This window comes from Camponotus vicinus, unplaced genomic scaffold, assembly GCF_025532165.1.
Source record: "Camponotus vicinus isolate PSW18456_S1 unplaced genomic scaffold, iyCamVici1.0 SCAF_2, whole genome shotgun sequence".
Lineage (NCBI taxonomy): Eukaryota > Metazoa > Arthropoda > Insecta > Hymenoptera > Formicidae > Camponotus > Camponotus vicinus.
The window spans coordinates 17071465-17090463 of NW_028141956.1; the positions used below are offsets into that span (position 1 = coordinate 17071465).

Here is an 18999-nt window from a genome sequence, read left to right on the forward strand (position 1 = left end):
ACTGGCAAAAGCATCAGCAATTATGGTGAATATCGATCACTCTTACTGTCCATAACATCTTCCATTTCGGCATGAATATTAAAACTGAGATATATTACGAATTTAATTTAAAGTATATGGCCAATCACGCAGAGCTAGATTTTATATAAATTTTTCATATATTTGTTTCAATGTTTTTCATAAGCAACAATTATAGTTAATTGAGATTCAATTTGTTCTCCTTTTTATCAAATGCAAGATTAAAAAAGAATTTAAAAAAGTTAAAAATTAATTAATGTTAATTAATGTTAATTATTTATAAATATATGTTTAATGACTTTTTTGGTTAATTAATATGTACTAAGGAGATTAATAATTTTTACAGGCTTTTCCCCATAACTTCAAAAGTATAATAGTTTAAATTGCTATGAAAACTGTAAATGTAAGATAATATTTGCCAGTTACTTTTGATGTTGCCTAAATGCCAATAAAATTATTTACGCAATATATACAAAAGTTTTATAGTTGTCATTGCAAGATATAACGAATAATAATTTAGCAACTTATGGAACTATCTTATGTGCATGTATCTTCGAATTAAACATATGTAGAAACATAAAAATAGCATTAGTATTACAATTTTTTGCTTTATGTCGTATAAATATAAAAGTTAGCGTTAAAGTTTTATAGTTATATTAGAATTTCGATAATTATATAGAGAATATATGTGAAATTTCCATCACTGTCTGAAACGCAATTTTAATTATGTTAGGAAAATAAAATGCAAAATATAATGCACAATATAATAATCGGTAAAATTTGTGATAAAGGTATGAGATAAATTGAACCTTAATATAAAGCACGATTGACTAAACGGCTAATACACATAATTGATGGGTTATTTAAATGTTGCAACACTTGCAGTATAATTGAGGAAATATTCCAGCAAGTTATCGATAGCAATCGTGCAATCAGCCTACATAGCGATTGGGAATGATATACATAAATATATAATTTATATTGTATTTTTATGCAGCGTAATAAATAATCTCCTAAAATAAGTTTAAAATTATCGTTTCCATATGCATATTAAGTATATGTATTAAGTATATAGCGATTTCCCGCGAGTATATAGAGGATATAGAAAGTTGACAATCGAATTTACATCTGGGAATTGTAGAAGCGAAGAGATTGTCGTTCGCCGTGAAAATCTCACTGCTGTTGCAAAATGCCAGTGAGGAAGGCGCACAGTCTGTGACATTGTCCTACCGCGAGCTGATGAAACGCACTTTTATTCAGCATTCGTACAGGCATAGTCAGGGTTAGCGAACTCTTTCAATTATTTATTGTTATTTTTTTGCAATTTTTACCGATTAGAAAAGAAAGAGATAGTTTGAATTAATCAAATTAGAGAAAGTAATAATCGATTCAATTAAGCAAAAAAATGTTGCATTTGAAAGTATGTAAAGTATACATATCTTATTATACGTGTGTTTTATTTTTAAAATAAAAAAAGTAAATGTCTATCATATAAGGAAGATATTCATACTTAATGAGCTTCCGTCTAAGTACATAGTCCTTGATTACTGGTCTGCTCTAATTGAGATTGTATCGTTGTAATTATAGATACCATTGTGATTAAGATTGAAGTTAGACTTTCGCTAAAGAAACATTAACGGCAAATTACTTCTAGAATATACTATCTCCAAACGTTATCTTCTGAAGGAATCTTGTAAACGAATTACAAGAAAAGATTGTCCTTTTAAACGCTCTAGAAAATAGCAATTGATTCTTTCATTTTTTTTGTCTATTACACAATATAATAGCCGTAATAATGGCAATTACACGTATTTCAAGAACCTAGATGCAAACAGACAAAAGTGCTCGTTTTTCAAGATTCATCACTTTTGGCATCTGAATTGAGTTCGAGCGACATTTAATTGTATACTGTAACGCTCATGTCTTGTAAGAAGCGCTGTCTCATTATGTATAAATCATTTCGCGAATTAATCGCGTACAATGACTCGCAGGAAGAGCAGGAAAGTGAAAGAGGATACCAATTTGAATCGTCGTTAATTGTCACGAAGACCACGCGCCATCCGTCGTCCATTCTTCGCTTTAAAAGGCGAAAGTGACTCTCGCGATTCTTCCTCTCGCATCTTCCCAGCTCTTCGTTTCTTCCTTCATCTCTTCTCCCTTTTCACACCCATATAAGAATTTTAATCTTCCCCTTGTATGAAAATACCTCGCTGCTCCTTTCTCCCAACTGTTAAGCGATTCTTAACAAACTGTAAAGTATCTGCGTATAATTAACGTTATAGAGAAATACAAATTGCGCATATTGCAGTTTAACCGCAAAACGGTCGTTAACCTTTTCCCTCTCGAATCGCCGATCACCGTGTAATAAGCGCGACCATCAGATTTCGAAAATTACATCTGTGAGGAGTTATTTGTTATACGTTATTCCCACGTTCCTTTCCGCATGTCAATGCGGATTACCCAATATGCTCGTGACTGGAAACCCCTGATTTAAACTATCTGACGTAATTGCGATGTACAACAAATTGGACGGAAAAGGGAGAACCTCCTTCTATCATTTAAATGAGATTTTATATAAGGTGAAGATTTCGATAAACTCTTAAGACACGGTTGGACGAAAAACTCGGCAAAATCAAACGTATCAAATATCTTTAAAACCCATAACTTTCGCAGGATGTTTTTATTGATAGTTTTATTCATGTAGCCTTCGTTTATATTCTGCAAGTTCTATATTTTGTGAAAGAAAAGCGTATAATATAATAATTAGTTAATGTAAAATATATCCTCTTGTAAATATTACATTTTGAAATTAAAATAAAGGCAATAAAACTCTGTATTGCGTAAGTTAAAAAAAACATCAAATTGTATAATAATTAATAACTATATAATGTATAATCGATAACGATAATTTATATTATCTTTCTGTAAAAAGAGAAAAAAAGTTTTAAAAATTTATATGCACATCCGTTATATATAATTAAATCAAAATTATAAGCAATTCTGCTTGAGCACATTTTGTAAAAAATAAAACATTTGTTCTTAAAAAGTATATAATTTTTTGAATCAAATTATTCATATTTTTTAATTTATATATATTTGCATTCCAAACAATTTCATTTTTATGTACGACATATGTATATCACATTTTACATTGTCATATACTGCTTAGAAATCATGAATTGATTTAAAGATTTCTACAAACAACAATACATATGTTCTTTTTTTTAGAAATTGACTTATAAATTTATAATAATTTTGGCAGATTGTTGTATTGATATTGCCGTCTTTTATAACAATAGTAAATAAAATATTTAAAACAAAATATTTTCATATGATTCACTTTTTGTTAATACACATATAAATAGCACTAATATATATATATATATATAGAATATTCTTTATATATATAAATTATAAAATAATTAAAAATTAAAACAAAGAATTGTTAATACGAAAGTACAATGAAAAATTTAGCAATTTTAAAATCTCGTGCACATATCAAAAATGCCAGTAGAAATGGTTCGCAATTGGTCAGACGACAACAAGAAAGAACGAAATGAAATGCCACAGCGGCGATTTTGATTGTGTTCAACGATCTTATAAAATCCAAAATTGATTCGACGTCTAATATGATATTTTACATATAATTATTTTCCTGAGATAGATGCAGAAAACAGAATTAGAATTTCAGTCGCTGGTCATATTATATTTTCGGTAAGAAATTCGCGCAGAGATACATATACAAGAGTAATTATAATTATCATAGTAATAACTGTATGTGTCATGTATAATATATATGTATATGTAACATTAGAGAAAATTGCATTTATGATAGATCATCAGTGAATGGGGAGAGTTTTACACGGCAAGTGCATCGGCGAGTGAGATGTGCAACGCGACGTCACGTGGCATGCGGCGATTGATTCGACGTCGATCGATTCAGACGACAGCTTCCATCGGGTGAAAGTATTTCACCCAATAGATTTTCTGACTTCCTCTTCTCCCTTTTTATTTCTTGTCTTTATTCTTCTTTACGTGAATGTAAAACTGATTAAATTTTGCACGCATTTTATCGCGATCATTTCAGAAAATCGAATAACGATACGATCGTACGATCGAATCATCGGCTCGTTTTCTTCGTTTTTCTTCCTTTTTTTCCATTTCCCTGTGTCCACGTGCCGATCGATGCACAGACTTCGAGACTATCTCGAAATATCTTTACAAACAACAATCATGGCGAATTATGGCACGATTAGGGAGGGACAATACACCTCGTAGAACGACACGAATCGAGAATTAGCGTCAGAGCCGCACGCCGCGCGATGGAAAAGCAGTCCCGAAGGAATGGAATCCAGTAAACGATTCGCCAGACCCCGATTTTTGATTGACGAATCGATTACGAGATCGATTCATAGCCACATTGTTTACTTCGGCGGCCGATCGACAATCGTTTCGACGATCGAATAAATCCGCGATCGAACCAGAGCGGACGTCTACCGGCATTTCTTCCTCTTTCTTTCGCTCCACCTCCTTCTTTTCCTTCTCGTGATTTCTGTCTGAGATTCCCTTTGCCGCGGATGAACGATCGGTTCGTCTTCTTCTCGGTTTATATGCACGCTTCCTTCTTCTTCTGCTGCTCTTCCTCCGCTGTTGGCCCCGATTACATGATTATGCACTTGCCTTTCTCGGCCCAGGGATTGTTCTTCTTGTCGGGCGCGTGTATCAGCGGGTCATTCTTCTCATTCTCTTCCACGTACTCTCGCATTCTGCCAAGAGGAAGAAGAAGAGGGTCAGCCGCGCGTAATGCTGAAATTGCAATCTAGCAGCATGCGTTACTATTCTAACGGCTTACCTAAGGATGTGGCGCAATAAACGATTGAGACTGTTTTAATGGAATTAATACTTCGTTTCGAAAGAAAAAATAATAAGGTGCATAAATCCATTTTTAAGCATCAAACTAAATTTGATTTAATGGAGATTTTAAAATGATAAATCATAAATAATAAATAAACAGTATAAAGAATATATTGTGTACGTATTATATGCATATGCGTATGCGTGCGTGTATGTGTGTATCAAAATCTATTTTAATCTCAATATCGCGCCTGTGCCTTGAGGGGACAGCCGGTGCATTATTCGCTCTCGCAAATCGCCCAAAGGCCCGGATCCGGCGTGCATTTTCCAGAATCTCCCAGCGAATGTTTCGCGAAATGCTTGTACATGCGCGATACGTTACCTCCGATTTATTAGATCGCCGATAAGCTCGCACCTCCGCATGTTTTACGACCATTCACGACCGAAGCGAGTCCGACCGACCGATCTCGCTTCGACGCGACGATGTCGGTGAAAGGGACTCGGTTCAGGCTCGCGCACCCGATTTTGCGTTCAAGGAGATTCGTCGACAACTCGAAGCTTTCGGACTTTGTTGTTGCTAAACGCTCGCGAGAAGTATCCGCGGAATTTTTTCCCGCGGGATACACGAGAGCACGCGCGCGTACAAAGCATTAACCCTTCACTGCATTTTATTGCATATAATTCTAATCGAAAATCACGTTCAACATTGTTGCTCAAGCCTCGAACGCGCTTTATTTTCGAATGCAGTAAACACGCAACATTCATATTAAACGATAATTGTTTATGTGAATGAACGACAGATCGAACGTAAAAAACTTTTCGCATTTATTTTTTTAATAGTGCAATCTTAAAAAAGATTTTTAATCATTTTTTCATTAATTTGGAGAAACTGCAAAATATAAAAAAATTATTTATATTTAAATAATTTATATTTAAATATTATTTAAATAAAAGAATATATAATGACGAGTGAAAACATTCTTTCATCATTGCATTCACGAAAACATGGAAGCAACGTGATTTATTTAAGCTCCTATAATATTAGCGAAAGTATAGTTTCTTACACAATCTATAGCAGATAAAAGAATATTTTCTTCAAATCATCTTGATTTATTACACCGTTTTAAATAACGGTGTAATATAAATTTGATGTATTATAAGTTTGATTTCGTTAACACAATAATCGCATCTCGTGCTTGATTTATCAGAGTTCGTGCGGAAATCGCGAACTTTCACTTATCAGGTCCATCGCGCAATTTTTAAATGAGGGTGAATGACCTTCCCCCCAGCACCCGTGTCGTAATGTTATCGATTCACGATTCCGCGATGCCTATTATTTATGTCGTTTATATAATGAACGGCAGTCGTCGCGAAATCGGAGCGATTCTCGTCGCGACGTCGAGTAAGAGCCATCGAGCGAATCTATCGCAGAAATGAATGCGATTTTGTTCACTTCACGCTCGAATTCATAGTTTGTCTTACTTTCGCATCTGTCTTTATGGCTTGCTTGATGGAAAAGTCACAATTTAATGCACGAAGACCAAGAGTGAAATTATCGGTTAACAAAATGTCGAAGAGATATTCCAGTATTTCCAGTTTCACGAGACGTTTAAACTGTCAATATTAGATTTATGCTGTAATTGATAAAGAAGATGTATGTAAACGTTAATAATATTAAGTTTTTGATTTCTTCAAATTAATTTATAATTGGCAAACGCCTTTTTAGAACGAAAATGCGAAATATATTAATTTATACATATATCTTACATATCTTATATTTAATTTATCGTATTATCATATACGTCGTTATAAGTCTCTTTAAATAATATCTTCAAGAAAAAGAAAAAAGAGAAAGAGAGAAGAGAAATTAATTAAATTATGAGAGAAAAAAATAAAATATAAATACACGACACTCTTAATACTCTTAATAACTACAGAATTTTCCCTTATATCTCTTTTCTATAAAATCGTTCCTTTCAATTACAGATTCTTTTAGACATTCTATCTGATTATTAACGACTGTTTATGTTATGTACAAGATCTCCGAGCAGAGTATTGCGAAAACAAGAGCGTGTCGGAGGAACACGACCCACATTACGTACCGATGAATGCAACAGGCAAGAGGCGTCGGGTACAACCGAGTTTAAAGGAGGTCACATCCTAAATTCGAGAGTAACATCGCCGCATCGCGCGATCTCGAACGATATTTCGCGTCCGGCAATTTCTGAGATTTATCGATCTCGGCTCTTAATTAAAGCGAAATTCGATGTTGGCGAGAAACACACCATAATGACGCGCTAAGGGACGAGCCAACAGGATCGCGGAAGTAGGCGCCGAGATCTGTGTTCCGGCGCGTACTTCCGCTTGCGAACGACGCGGAACCGTGAACGTTTCAACAACCGGTGACGCTTGGTTCTCGCGGTGGTTTTTGAGGCGAAAGCAAAAAAAAAAGTTTCCGCGGTCTCGCGAGACTTCTCGAACGGTGAAAGGCAGCAACAGCTCCCGTTCTCCCCTGCCGCGTCTCCCTCTTCCCTCCCCTCTTTCTCGTTTCTTTTTTCCTTCTTTCTATCTCTTGCCGATCGACCTAATCTCGCGCCCCAATAATGCGACAATACACGTTTCCAACCGCTTCCTGATCCTTCTCTTTGCTTTCGTCACGATGATGTAATACCGAACCTTGCAAAACACTGCGACGCAAGTGACCAAGGATGTTCGCATTTCGGCAGATTAGCGATACTTTTGCTCGCTCGATATCGTTTCAATGAATTTCGAAGTATCAACATTAATAAAACAATCAAGAGGAAAACAATTAAATGTAATAATATAATAATTATAATAATACATTAATAATAATCAATACGAAGGAAGAGAGAAAATCTTTCCTTTCCAGAGCAAAGACCTGAGTAAATGTATAATGTATAAGTCCAACTTTAGATATTTCATATTCAAGAATAATTGAATGTATTTATATAAGTGAATATGTATATATAATTATTGTAAAATTATTATCTACGAAAAGTCGAGACCACCGTTAAGTCCAATCGATCTTGTTTTGCGAACTTAATCTCGCAATAACTCGGTCGTTCGATCATTAGTCGACGCGCGACACGCGAAGGATATAATTAGCTCGATGGTTTGTAACGAACGTGAATAATAATCCTTACGCGATCTCTTTTTCTACGCCCTTTCGTTTAAAGTGTGACGAAACCGCGAACGTTACGTTAAGAGACGACCGCCAACATCGTCTAATTAGACTCAATTAGATCATCGATCATCGTTGCGTTGAGTCATCAGTAATCGCACCCGCGTCAGGTTTATTGCACCTTTCCGATGCCCTCACCTCGCGCATATATACATATAACCGCGGCTTTATGCACTACTATGTGTCTCTGAAAGTGATCGTGGCGCGAAAACGCGACGGGCACACACCGCCAAGTATGTGTCCAAGGAGATCCTGTCCCTCCATGTACACATAATACGGGGACGCGAGCATAATTCAGCCTTGACTGCCAGCAATCTGCACGACTACGTATATACGCGTTGCTTTATATTTTTATATTTTTATAGCGTGCGAGAGATGATTTATTTGGGAAAAAGGCACTTCGCCGAGAGTCCGAAACGCACCCACGCCTCGATCGGTTTTATAGGTAATTTTAATTTTGATACGTAAAACGAGACTTAACGTCAGTCTCATTTCGCGCATGACAAATGAGATCTCCGTAAGCTGCATCGATATACAATACTATGATGTAATTTATTCTGAGATTTCTGAGCGATTGGCCTTTTTACAACGTAGAAGTACGTATGATGCACATGCGAAGGACAAAAATTACAATCCAGGTAAGCTAATTGTAAATATTATTTTTGATTTGATTAAAAATAATTGTTTTGTATATATTAATAATTAATGGTCAATGATCAAAAATCAAATTTTTTTATCTCATTTTTACTATCATGACTAACGAATTGTCGGAGCAGAAATAATTGAATAACAACAATCTATACGACACAATATATTATATAAATTTATACGCGAATCAATTTATATCTAGGGAAAGATATTCTATGATTACGTATTGAAAATTACATCGTCGATTATTAGGGAACTAGGAATTGCTGTTACTGTTAAATAGCTTCCGCATAACATATCTTGCACATAAAGAATTTCTAAAGTATTCAAAGAAGCTTGTAATGAGACGACGCCCGTATTATAAAAACTAAACGCACTATCTCGAGATTACGATTGCATAATGACGGTTCTTATTCGTTGAATGAATTATTATACTATATATACTTGAATTATTAAAAATAGATATTAATTATTACATGAGATAGAAATTAAAATATAAAATCATGATAAAATATACTAACAATAAGATGGATTGAATTGTGCCTTATAAATGTATATGACGTTATAGTGAAACGTTATAGCTTAGAATATTTCAAAAATACATACTAAGGATACATATTTTATGTGGCATATATAGATAAAGATACGAAATTATAATAAACTAAATATAAATGTAAAAAATGCTTATATTGTATTTAAATTATTTTATTAATGAGAAATAAATGGATTATTCATTTATGCTTAATAAAATAAAGATGAAATAAAGTAAATTTGAAAGAAACGGGCACTATTTAGAGATATATCATTACAAGATTAAAATGAATTAATTTTGTTTAATTATGGCTTTCTAGAGGGTTAATGGTTCATGAAAACAAATTACGTTTTTCTTTCAAATAAAGCAGAGGTCTGAAAAATGCAGGACTAATGTTTTAAAATAAATAAAATAAATATTAAATAAACTTCTATACAGTGTGTTTCCCTAAAAAAAATCATATCTTTTCAACACTAATAATTAAACTTGAACCATGAAAAATAGTGATTATTTTAATATTTAAATTAATAATTACGAGGATATTGAATATCAAAAAATATAAATGCGAATTATATAAATATATGTAAATAATTTATTTCTAAATAAATTTTAATAAATGTAAAAAGAATTAATTTAAAACTTCATGCAACGATATTGAATAATGAGAAGAAAATTACAAATTTCTGTTCAATTTTCAATCTGCCGATAAAAATATCATTTCAAATTCACAGAATAAACTCATAATAAGTAGAAATTACAAAATTTCTGAAACCTATGATCTTTGAAGACAGGCAACGTTTTCTCGGACGTCTTCTCGGTGCTTTCAGAAAAATTCGTGAATAATAATATGCAGGCAGGGAAAAGCAATAAACAACAATCGACGATGATACGACGATTCGGCTGGCGCCGCGATGCACTTACGCCGCGATGCTCTTTGACAGGGGCCACCGTTCCATGGACGCCTGATACTTCATGTTCTCGATCTGCTTCTTCAGTGCGTCCTTGTCCATGGTGGCGAGTATACTGGGATCCATGATTACAGCCGCACCCCCCTTGTCGCAATCGGGGACAGAGTAGCGCGTGCGCTTCCACAGGAAAATCAATAGGACGGCTGAAAGTGCCTATAAGGTGGTCCGTCTGTAACGCAAACGATGTCTCATCGGGAACGACAGAAAGAGGAGACTTGGCCCACGAGAGTACTCGAGGGATTGTCATAGTTATCTGGCGGCAAATCGTAAAACACCGCGAATGTAAGCCTGACTCATTTGATGCGAACAAACGCCAATCGAATGGGAACGCGATTATTAAGATAGGAGAGGCACGTGTAATCAGTATTGCATTTGCATTTCAGGGCTAACTGATTCAACGCAAGTCCGGAGAATTGTAGAATACAAATGTATATATCCTTTGACCTTTAAATTGCCATCAAATCCCTTTATTTCCTTTTTTCAATTTAGTGTTCTAATAACGAAAAGAAATAGAGATGTTTAAATTGATTCATGTGAATATATATAAACATATTCCAGTTTTATTATTAAAATCACTTGACACTTTTTATGAATTTTAATTAAAATAATAAATAAAAGCAATATGCACATGCATCTTGTAAGATATCTGTAAAATAATTTTTTTTACTTTTTTACTTTTTTTCAATATTTTTTTGTATTTTAATAATCTTATTCTTTTAATTAAAAAATGAAATAATTCTAATAATTAATGTTCTTATATTTTGTATAACTGTCTACATTTTTAAATATTTGATAAAAACGATAATTTATCCCCTGCATTATTTTTTTATAAGTGTTTCGTATGAAAAAACATTATATTATTTTTATATTTTATATGTATTTCATATTATTATTCAACATTTATAGAAATAATCATTAATAATAAATCTTTATATAAAATTCATTCTAAATCTTTATATAAAATAAAATCTTCATTATAAAAATAAATCTTACGAGCTAATCTCTTTCATCGCAACATTGATCCACTGACCTTATTTAATCATGGTAACGCATGTTTGCGTTGTTATTAACGTTGTTAATTCCATTTTAATAACGCACCTTTGGATTATCTCATTTAATTATAACCTTTGATAGATCGCGTATCATTGTAGTGTTCGATTACAATCTCGCGTTCGTGATTTACCGAGTTTTAGTATGATTCAGAAGGTAATCTCGCAGAAAAAGGCTTTTGCATGATAGCATTCGCGATCATTCATTCCACCATTAGTTATTAAAACTCCGCAATGCTGTCCGTCGTTGGAATTATCAGGCACATTAATGTCCAATGCCGTAGTCCATTTTGAAAAACCGGTAGCTTCTAAGTTTTCGTCCATAACCGTGTTCCAATCGCCCTCTTCGAAAAGATCATGTATACCAAGCCATGCTTCAGATACTTTATTTTCTTCCAAAATGCGTATTAATATTTTTTCTTCTGAGTTAGAGTTGATAATAGCCAAGTGACCTATGTCGATAGACGCATTAAATCCGATAAAATTACTTGATTATTTAATTTATTCCTAACGCGAGCCTTAAAAACCGATTATCGATGACGCGCGAGCACGAATAAAATTTATTAATCAATTTTGGTACGTCTTCACTAGACAAAAAAATTGCAAAAATGCGACATTCAACGATCCACTTCATTAAATCCTTGTCAAAAACTCACCCCCTTCTTGAATACAAATTCTACGAGCCTTATTCCATGACAACTGGCGAATATGAAGTTTATGAGCACCTATGCCAGGTGTAATAAGATAATCACTGCCTGCTTTTTCTATGAGATTGACATTATTTTGCATTTTCCATTGGTTCGGTCCATAAATATAAATAATTTGCTGTGCTGGAGTCAAGTTTCCATTCAAACCTGATAATAATTTACCTGGAGCTGTAAAAATATCTGCAGTTTCGCAAAGTGAAATACTTCTCTTCATATCGATTATTTATTATTTTTATATTAATAAAAAATTTAATGTAAAAACTAAGAAAAAAAGATTCTTTTTTATAATTTAATATTTAAGATGAATAACAGCATATAATAAATATTTATTACATCTGCTGATGTAATAAATATTTTTTTATTCTCACTTTCAATAAATAGAGAAAACGAAATATTGCAATTATTTTCTTATTAATTCACCTGACAATGAGTTGACCGCTGTATCAGTTGTAATTGATGATTCCAACGCGATACCACATGTTGTTATATATAAAAGCATTAGCAACGTATACCGCAACATAATTATTGCGTTATTTATTATGTTAACAATACGAATACCCGGGAATGAATGATTCGAATGACAATAAAATGCGCTTATATATTATATGATAAGATAAGCTATTATCATAGGCGGCGAAGTATAATTTGCTTTGTTAACAGGATGCTTCGTGAACTTAACTTTTTAATAAGGGTATATTTATAATATAATAGATACTTGAAATGTTTAGCTTTTTAAAATTTTTTAATTTAAAATGTTTTAATTTATTCGATTTACATACAATATAACATTTTACTTTATTTTAACAAATTTAGACAAGATTTATATGGATATATGTTCAGTAACAAATATTTCCGATTAATTTCAGCCAATCCCCATTTATCAAAAATTTAATTTGAGATTTATATAATTTTCAGGATAGTTAATATTAAAGATTTAAAAAAAGTATAAATATATATGCTCATCACATTAACATTTTCGCCGAATTAAAACTTTTGTTTAGAAAAAAAATTATAGAAGATATGAGAATGTGCAAAATTTGCAAAAGAATTTGTAAAAAGAAACATAATATATATTGTATATAAAATAAGATATTTTACAAACAAAAAAATTTTATTAAATTCTATAGATGTGCCTCCATGATTCAACACAGGAAATATAATATTTATCAACTTGAGCAATTGACAAGAGCAAGTTATCGCAACAGGATTTTCGTTGAAATTTATATGAGTATATCATATGACTAACGTTTATTAATTTGGAACAACATCATCCTGTGATTAGAATGTGTTGAGTTATTTATATAAATACTAAATAAAGTATTATATAAATATAATTAAATTGTATTTAATAGTCTTTTTTTACAGCAAAAAATAATACTACTTATTTTCAATCAATTTATAATATACATATATTTAAATTCAGTAAGATTGAAGAATAATAAAAAAAATTGATTGATAAAAAATGTCGTTTTGTTGTGACGTTTTATATCAATTAAATAAAATTAAATATAATTAAACTGCTATTCTGTTTAAGATTAACATAGTTTGATGTTATTTCACCTATGTGTATAAAATAATTCTTTTGAAGGAATGCAACATAAATTACATTCCAGATTGAAAATTCTAATGTCACTATAACATGAAATTTAATACACACTAATAAAGCAATAATAAAATAAAGTTTCGCATTTTATGTAACGCGATTATCCTATTGTGCTAAACATACGCAAAATGGAGATGTTTATCAATTTTTAAATTTTTATGTCAAATTTAAAACTTATTATATAATAATAATAATTATTTTTTTAAGATCAGGCTTGTGCAATCGCAGCTATTTAATTAGCTAAAAGTGATGAGAAATATATAACGAAACACAAATTAAAATATAGTACTCACCTTGATGGAGGACGGAGAAATTCTGCGGCGAGGTGTCCGTTAGCAGGTTTCAAAACTCGCTTACGGAAGCCTCGGAAAATCTGGACAATCTAATTTAAAGATAATTTCTCCGCCACTATCATCAATCGTCATCAGTGCGTCTACATGCACTCACAAACAAACACATTCCATTGAACTTAATCTAAGGCAAATACATATTTTCAATGACTGACTTTTAAATATATAGGATATATTACAGATTCCATTGAAAAAGCTTATTTTTTTTCGTAAAAATAACCCTATTTTCGTACATATAAGAAATTATGGCTATATGTTTTAAAAATATTTTTATTAATAGAATATTTATTCTTTTGTTTTTATATTTTTATATATATTATTAAAAAATATAATTATTAAATGAGTATGACTTATTACATATGTATTATATTATTTATTGTATATAAAAAAATATTATGTAATTATATATATATATATATATATATATATATATATATACATTGTATTCTTTAAGTATCTTATAAAAGAAGATAATATAATTTAATAGTGAATAATTTAAAAAAAAATATAATCTAATAATAGATAAAACTAAAACAGGCTCTTTATGAAATGAGAATTTACATAGAATTTTCGTTTGTGCATTCGTATTACGATTAAAAATTTCTGTCAATTTTTTTGCATTCTTTATTAAACATGCTTAATTATTATAGTATTCTTTAAGATATAATTCTGTATTACCATGAAAAAAATTATTCGGCAAAAATTAAGACTTTATCTATATTAAATCGAAATATTGAATTAATTTTATGCAAATTATTTTTTTCTAACTATAATTTTTTTTAAATAATTTAAAACTCACCGACATGATGCGCAAGAGCAGAGTTATAATATGAAGTTGTAACACGTTGTGACCTATAAAATAAAATATTCTAATCTCTATTATATGTATCTCTTCTCTATTATATGTAAAGCAGTATCCTCTAAAAATAAATATTTTAAAAAATATTGCGTATAAATAAACTTTTTGTTTAACTTTTAAACAAATATTTAATACAAAAATTATATAATTTACAAGAAAAGATTTTTATAGATTAATTTCATAAAATATGTAATAAATAATAATATATAACAAAAAATATAAAATAAAAATCTAATTTATATATAAATAATTATATATAATTGTGTTAAACACAATATTGAAACATTTTATAAAGATATTAATTATTGTAAATATTTTATTACAAGTTTTAAATATTTAGAAAAAATAAAATCTATGTATATGAGTATGTATACGCACACGTGCATATAAACAGTATTTTATACGTATTATATTTCACAATAATATAAAATTATTATCGCAAACAATTGATTGCAGTTGTAAAAAATAAATATGAAATTAATATATATATATATATATATATATATATATATATATATATAAAATACATTTTTAATTAATTACAAATTACTTACTTAAGGGTTGCTCCACCGTTACTCGATACCTCCCTGAGCCTCCTCCTCTTCCTCTTTTTTTGCTGTTCTGTTTTGGCACTGGCACAACACTTATTGTCTATGACTGACTCACTCGCGAAAGTATGATTAATTAATCGCGCATGCAATAATTATCAAAATATGACTCTCGCGTATGACATGCGTTTTATTACTTTATAATGGGAATATAATGCAAAGACTCGTACGAAATATACGATCCGTTGTCAATCAAAAATATGCAAACAATTTCACGAATTATATACACCCTGGCGCACACAGTACTACTTCTGTTATTAATAAATATAAAGACACGCGGTTAAATATAATATTACTCGTTAATTAAAACGCGTCACAACATTATTCGATGCAGAGCCGATCCGTTTGATCGTTAATATTCTGTTACCAAAAATTTCAAGCCGATCCGTTTGATCGTTAATATTCTGTTACCAAAAATTTCAAAAACGAGGTATCTATATCGACAACTTCACTTGAACTCTACGCAATACTACGTGAATCGAATCAATGAGTTTGTTAAAATGCCATGGACTATTCGAAAATCAAACTATAGTCAAATTTTAACAATGTATAAAGAAGAATATTTTTCTATTACAAGAATTCCGTAAAATACACGTATTATTAATAAGCAGATACATTAGGCCTTTTCGTTATTTTAATTACTCGACGATCCATGTAATTGATTCATGAAAATGACGAACATACCACACTTAAATAATCGAGAATTTTTCAAAGCGCACGAAGCAATATTTTACAAGAGACTCGAGCGTATTTATAAAAATAATATACAGGGTGATTCTGAACAAACGTTTGTCTTTAAAATATCAAATTCTTGAATGAATTCTAAGACAATTTTTCCTCTTGCAAAGTTTTGCCCGGAGCTTAGTTTTTAAACTATAAAAGAAAGTAGTTAACTACTTACGGAACGAGTACAAGAGGTAGGCAGGGACGACGCGATATAGGCGATTACATGGGGCACTCGCCGCGATCAACTGATTGCTATACGCGATGACTGTAACAATCAGTGCCCATACAGCACAGGTAGATCCTGAGTATGTACTCAGTATATCGCAAACGTAGATTGTATATATCCCACTAATATTCGATATACATACTATGATATTTTGAGAATGTACGGAGGATGTTCCTATGTCTGCCTTAGAAACCTACTCAGTATATACTCAGAATATTTCTTGGTATATTATTAGTATATTTTTAAAATATTTTAAGCATATTTTTACATTAATAAATTATATATGAATATAGAAGACAGTTGGACTATATGTAGAATAAAAAATAGATTCTTCGTGATGTAAAAAATAAATAAAAATGTGAAATTATTTACTTTATAAACAAAACTTCAGACAAAAATGTTATTTCTAATAGATGAATATAAAACGTTTATGATGAATAAAAAACACCTATTAGTGTTTATTAAATGATTCTTATTGAAATATTGATCTCGATAATCTATGTACAATTATGTAAGTACACTCGGTAATAGATGAAATACCTTAATAAATGCAGTAAATGGATTACTTCTTATTTTAATTTCAAATAATCTGTTTAATATTCTGAATTCCAACAAGGAATCCAGATTATTAGACAAATTACTTTAAATTAAGTCAGTTTATTATAAATTAAACTGACTAAAAAGAAAAAAGAAGAAACTTTGAAATTCATGTTAGTACCAGTCCTTTATGTCCATTTCACCAAAAATTAAGTACGAGTTTGATGGCGCGCGTAGCGGCAAAATGAAGAAACACATGCAATATTATAGAGTATCCTGAAAATATACGAGAAAGAATATACTAATACGAGATATTCTCAAAGTATATTCTGAGAATATATGAAAAATAATATACAACAAGAGATGTTATGGGATTATTTTCAGTATATTACATCTGTAACGTATATTTACAGTATGAGTATAGAATATTCGAATGATATATCATGTGCTGTGTGGGTGTGTGTGTGAGAATGTGTACGCGCGCGCGCGCGCGCGCACACACACACACACACACACACACACACTGATACAGTCATCGCGTATAGCAATCAACTAATCGCGGCGAGCGCCCCACGTAATCGTCTATATCGCGCCGTCCCTGCCTACCTCTTGTACTCGTTCCGTAAGTAGTTAACTATTTTCCTTCATAGTTTAAAAACTAAGCTCCGGACAAAATTTTGCAAGAGGAAAAATCGTCTTAGAATTCATTCAAGAATTTGATTTTAAAGACAAACGTTTGTTCAGAATCACCCTGTATAAATAAATAAATATATCTAAATAAATATATCGTGTGAGCTATAGTTGTAATATGAAACAAAATCGCACTTTTAATTTTCGAACAAAGAGCATCTGATGTTGCTAACCTTCTCCCTCGAACTTCGCCGCGCGAATGACAAGGTCATTACATATATTGATAACACGTCGCAAAAACAGGTGTTATGGAATTTTTCAAAATTCGACGTGTTTTTATCTTCTGTGTTTATTTACATACTTCTTACGTATCTCGATTATAACATTATCCTTTTATGTAGACTCTTGTCTCTTGTCCAGTTTTAAATTTTCGCTCTCTCTCCTCTCTCTCTTCTTCTTTCTCTCTTTCTCTCTCTTTCCCTCCTTCCCCAGAAAACTTCAACGAGCTGTCATAACATGTAGACATTTTTCTTATTCTTTATATTCGAGGCTTAAGATAACAATTGTCTGCAAATTTATGAAATACAAAAAGTAAGTGAACAATTAAGGATACTATTTTTTTCGAAATTAACATTTGTCATTCGTCTGGAACTCTATAAAGCTCGTTCTAATCTCGTCAAAGCGATCTTAACCTTACCCATTCTCGTAGATTTGGAGAAAAGGAAGATTAATATTGTCATTCGAAGGATGAACAAATATGTGAATTTGGCGAACGTGGGCACTAATTATGCCATGCGTATGAATCGCCTGAGAAATCGAATTTTCGGAGAAGTGGTCAGACCGACTAATCAGAAATCGATGAAAGTCGTGAAGCTTTTTAGCGAGAAACCGGTGAATAAACGTCCGGAGATCGTGGAATATTACCCGAGATACGAGGAGACGGAATCACTGATGTATCATCTACGCAATTATGGTCTCTTCAGGGACGAGCATAAAGATTTCAAAGAAGAATACCAACGTTTGAGGGAACTTCGCGGAAAAACAAAATGGATAGCACCTCCGCTTAGAAATAAAGATAAATCGTCTTAAAATGAAATAACAAGCTTGCGCTGTAAAGTATGTATTTTATTTATAAATAATATACTGTAAAATTAAATTAAGTTATGCTAAATACTGATTTTTTTATGACTTTTATTCCTAAATGTTGCATGTCTCATAGCATATTAATATTAAAATTTTGATACATTTGAATGTAGATATTATCTAAATTAGCATTCACACTGTTACATAAACTTATAAAGTTTTTTAAGAGAAATATAAAAGAAATTTATTATACAAAGTTTCTAATGATACAATAAATATGACGCATATATATCCGAGTATATATATATGCGAGACTCTACATTAATATTAACAAATTTATTTACAAATTATCTTTATATATAATATCGCAGTCTGTTATATATACCATTATATATACCA

The 18999-nt window shown here is 31.3% G+C and overlaps 3 protein-coding genes across 5 annotated transcripts; 1 reads left to right on the forward strand and 2 right to left on the reverse strand.

The window, feature by feature from the left end:
• Nucleotides 1–1456: 1456 nt before the first annotated feature.
• Nucleotides 1457–10506, reverse strand: Ggamma30a (guanine nucleotide-binding protein subunit gamma-e). Its single transcript, XM_083092648.1, has 2 exons — nt 10176–10506; nt 1457–4784 (listed from the first exon to the last, which is right to left on the reverse strand). Exons 1-2 carry the CDS (start codon nt 10286–10288, stop codon nt 4679–4681), a joined length of 219 nt encoding a protein of 72 aa, XP_082948774.1. The 5' UTR covers nt 10289–10506; the 3' UTR covers nt 1457–4678.
• A 628-nt stretch (nt 10507–11134) lies between these two features.
• LOC145967599 (hemolymph lipopolysaccharide-binding protein-like) lies at nt 11135–12558 on the reverse strand. 3 transcript variants are annotated; one of them, XM_083092645.1, is made up of 3 exons: nt 12399–12558; nt 11928–12146; nt 11135–11723 (listed from the first exon to the last, which is right to left on the reverse strand). In XM_083092645.1, exons 1-3 carry the CDS (start codon nt 12496–12498, stop codon nt 11422–11424), a joined length of 621 nt encoding a protein of 206 aa, XP_082948771.1. In that variant the 5' UTR covers nt 12499–12558; the 3' UTR covers nt 11135–11421. The 3 variants fall into 3 exon arrangements, with proteins under 3 accessions (XP_082948771.1, XP_082948770.1, XP_082948773.1); XM_083092644.1 differs by having other exon boundaries at nt 11928–12158; nt 12399–12556; XM_083092647.1 differs by having other exon boundaries at nt 11928–12125; nt 12399–12552.
• A 5420-nt stretch (nt 12559–17978) lies between these two features.
• Mrps33 (mitochondrial ribosomal protein S33) lies at nt 17979–18688 on the forward strand. Its single transcript, XM_083091192.1, has 2 exons — nt 17979–18108; nt 18227–18688. The coding sequence occupies exon 2, from the start codon at nt 18265–18267 to the stop codon at nt 18604–18606; it is 342 nt and encodes a 113-aa protein (XP_082947318.1). The 5' UTR covers nt 17979–18108; nt 18227–18264; the 3' UTR covers nt 18607–18688.
• Nucleotides 18689–18999: the final 311 nt, after the last annotated feature.